General features: G+C 68.0%; 1 protein-coding gene across 1 annotated transcript; it reads left to right on the forward strand.

Annotated features, from left to right (window-relative positions):
- Window positions 1-1,443: 1,443 nt before the first annotated feature.
- Window positions 1,444-2,572, forward strand: TEX19 (testis expressed 19). The gene has a single exon (XM_082705611.1). It carries the CDS (start codon window positions 1,460-1,462, stop codon window positions 2,540-2,542), a length of 1,083 nt encoding a protein of 360 aa, XP_082561737.1. The 5' UTR covers window positions 1,444-1,459; the 3' UTR covers window positions 2,543-2,572.
- Window positions 2,573-3,132: the final 560 nt, after the last annotated feature.

Genomic DNA, 3,132 nt, shown 5'->3' on the forward strand with positions numbered 1-3,132 from the left:
CAGCTTCCCTCAGCTCCTGTCAGGTTCCCTCAGCTTCTGTCAGGTTCCCTCAGCTTCCTTCAGCTTCTGTGAGGTTCTGTCAGGATGTGTCCGGATCCCTCAGCTCCTGTCAGCTTCCCTCGGCTCCTGTCAGCTTCCCTCAGCTCCTGTCAGGTTCTCTCAGCTTCTGTCAGGTTCCCTCAGCTCCTGTCAGCTTCCCTCGGCTCCTGTCAGCTTCCCTCAGCTCCTGTCAGGTTCTCTCAGCTTCTGTCAGGTTCTGTCAGGATGTGTCCGGATCCCTCAGCTCCTGTCAGCTTCCCTCAGCTTCTGTGAGGTTCTGTCAGGATGTGTCCGGATCCCTCAGCTCCTGTCAGCTTCCCTCAGCTCCTGTCAGGTCACCTCAGCTCCTGTCAGCTTCCCTCAGCTTCCTTCAGCTTCTGTGAGGTTCTGTCAGGATGTGTCCGGATCCCTCAGCTCCTGTCAGCTTCCCTCAGCTCCTGTCAGGTTCTCTCAGCTTCTGTCAGGTTCCCTCAGCTTCCCTCAGCTTCTGTCAGGTTCTGTCAGGATGTGTCCGGATCCCTCAGCTCCTGTCAGCTTCCCTCGGCTCCTGTCAGCTTCCCTCAGCTCCTGTCAGGTTCTCTCAGCTTCTGTCAGGTTCCCTCAGCTTCCTTCAGCTTCTGTCAGGTTCTGTCAGGATGTGTCCGGATCCCTCAGCTCCTGTCAGCTTCCCTCAGCTTCTGTGAGGTTCTGTCAGGATGTGTCCGGATCCCTCAGCTCCTGTCAGCTTCCCTCAGCTCCTGTCAGGTCACCTCAGCTCCTGTCAGCTTCCCTCAGCTTCCTTCAGCTTCTGTGAGGTTCTGTCAGGATGTGTCCGGATCCCTCAGCTCCTGTCAGCTTCCCTCAGCTCCTGTCAGGTTCTCTCAGCTTCTGTCAGGTTCCCTCAGCTTCCCTCAGCTTCTGTCAGGTTCTGTCAGGATGTGTCCGGATCCCTCAGCTCCTGTCAGCTTCCCTCAGTTTCCCTCCGGTTCTCTCAGGTTCCTTCAGCTCCTGTCAGGTCCCGTCAACTCCCCTCAGGTTCGGTCGGGATCCGTCTGGTTCTCGGAGGTTCTGCCGCCTGGGTGCCGGGGTGTCGGGAGTGGGGGCCGGGGGGGGCCGCGTGCCCCACGGGCCTGGGAGCAGCTACGCGCAGGGCAGGGCTGAAAGGGCCGGGTCTCAACCCGTCGCCCCCCCTGCCCGGGCTCCTCCCGGCGACCGCGACCGGTGACCGTCCCACCCCGCCTGCCAGGGGGGCCCCCAACCTCAGTTGCTTGTCCTTTGCAGCCTCCCAGAGAATAGCGCCGTCGCGGAAGCTGCAGAATTTTCCGGAAGCCCGACGTCCCCGACCTCTGCGGGTCCCTGTTGCTTCGGGCCCGGCCCAGACACCCGCAGGAGGATCCCCGTCCTTTCCCCGCCCCCGGGCGCCCCCCCCCCCCGCACGGCCATGTGCCCCCCGGTCAGCGCGCGGCACGGGGCCGAGGGCATGTCCTACCTGCACGCGTCCTGGCTGTATCAGCTGCAACACGGGGCGCAGCCGGGGGTCTGCTTCGCGTGCTTCAAGACCGCCTTCCTGGAACTCCGAGACCTGCTGGAGCTGGACGACTGGGAGGACGAAGACTGGGACCCCGAGCTGGCGGAGCACGAGGCGGCGGGCTCGGAGCAGGGCGGGTCCCCGGGCTCGGGGCTCGGCTGGGGGCAGGGCCAAGGCGACGCCGGCCCGGGGGGTGCGGCGGGCTGGGGGCCGGGGCCCCCGGCGCCAGCCCCTGCGGGGTCCGAGGAGGCCGGCCCGGACCACCACTTCGTGCCCACCGAGCTGGAGCCTCAGGACGCGGCCCCCCTGGGCCTGGGGCCCGAGGACGCGGACTGGATGCAGAGCCTGCCCTGGAGACTCGAGGGGCCCCCCACCTGCTCGCACTGGCCGAGCCTCCCTCCCCCGTGGCAGGGCTTTCTCAAGGTGGACCTGCCCCCGGGGGAGCCCATGGTGCTGGAGCTGGGCGCCACCCGGGCCGTGGACCCCGCCGAGGCCGAGGCCTGGCTGAGGGACCTGCAGGTCATCTCCATGGTGGGCTGCTACGACGCCATCTACCTCCGCAAGATGACGCCGGGCTGGACGCGGAGGACGCCGGGCCAGGGCTGGCGGGTGCTGCTGGAGCCCGACGAGGTGTGGGTGGTGCGGCTGCAGGACGCGCCGCGGGAGCAGGACCTGCACCGGTGGCAGCTGAGCGTCCTGGAGTCCTCGTTTCCGGGCCAGACCGAAGAGCTGGTCCCCGCGGCCTCGGCCCTGCTCAAGATGGGCTTCACCATCCTCTCCTACTCGCCCTGGGCCACGAGGGAGGCGGAGGAGGGGGCCTCGGCGTCCAGGCCGCAGTCCTCCGCCTCCCAGGGCCGCGGTTCGGGAGCCGCTGAGGCCGGGGGCCCCGGGCCCGGGGCGTCCGTGGGGCCCGGGGAGGGCCCGGCTGCCGGCGCCGCCTCGGCCCTGGGGCAGCTGCCCCCGCTCCAGCCCTTCGGCCCAGGGCCGCGGGACTGAGGGACGGAGGCCCCAGCGGCCGCTCCGGTCCTGGCTGTCCCCTCCCCACGACAGCCCGGGGAGTGGGGGCGAGGGAGACAGGGCGCTCGTGCCTGGGGAGGGAGAGCGGGCAGCTGCCCGCGGACTGAGAAAGGGGACCCATCGCCGCCTCCGTGGAAGGGACCCAGGGGCGCGGGACCGGGGCCGGAGTTCTTCTCCGTCAGAAGAGCGTGACGCGCCCCGGGACACGCCTGGTGAGTGGCTGCGGGACACGTGTCTGGGCGCCAGCCCTGCCCTGGCCACACGCAGGCAGGTCTCCGGTGGGGCCCGTGTCCCGGGAGCCCGCGGACGTGGGGGCGACGGGGATGCGGCCCTGCCTTTGCCCGGATGGTGTCTGGGGCCCCCCGGGACCCTGGCCGCCGCCGTGGGGCCTCCGGTCCGCCCCGGGAGACGCCTGGCCGCGGATGTGGGCCCTTCTGTGCCGTCGGGCCGTTTAGTACCCGTTTCTTTGTGTCGTTTTTTTAACTAAATAAAGTTCGAAGAGTTTTGCTTCAGGCCACTGGGCTGAGTCATCATTCTGTTGGTCCTTGTTGATTGTCATCGTTATCTCT

Source organism: Mustela nivalis, assembly GCF_964662115.1.
Source record: "Mustela nivalis genome assembly, chromosome: 17".
Taxonomy (NCBI): Eukaryota; Metazoa; Chordata; class Mammalia; order Carnivora; family Mustelidae; genus Mustela; species Mustela nivalis.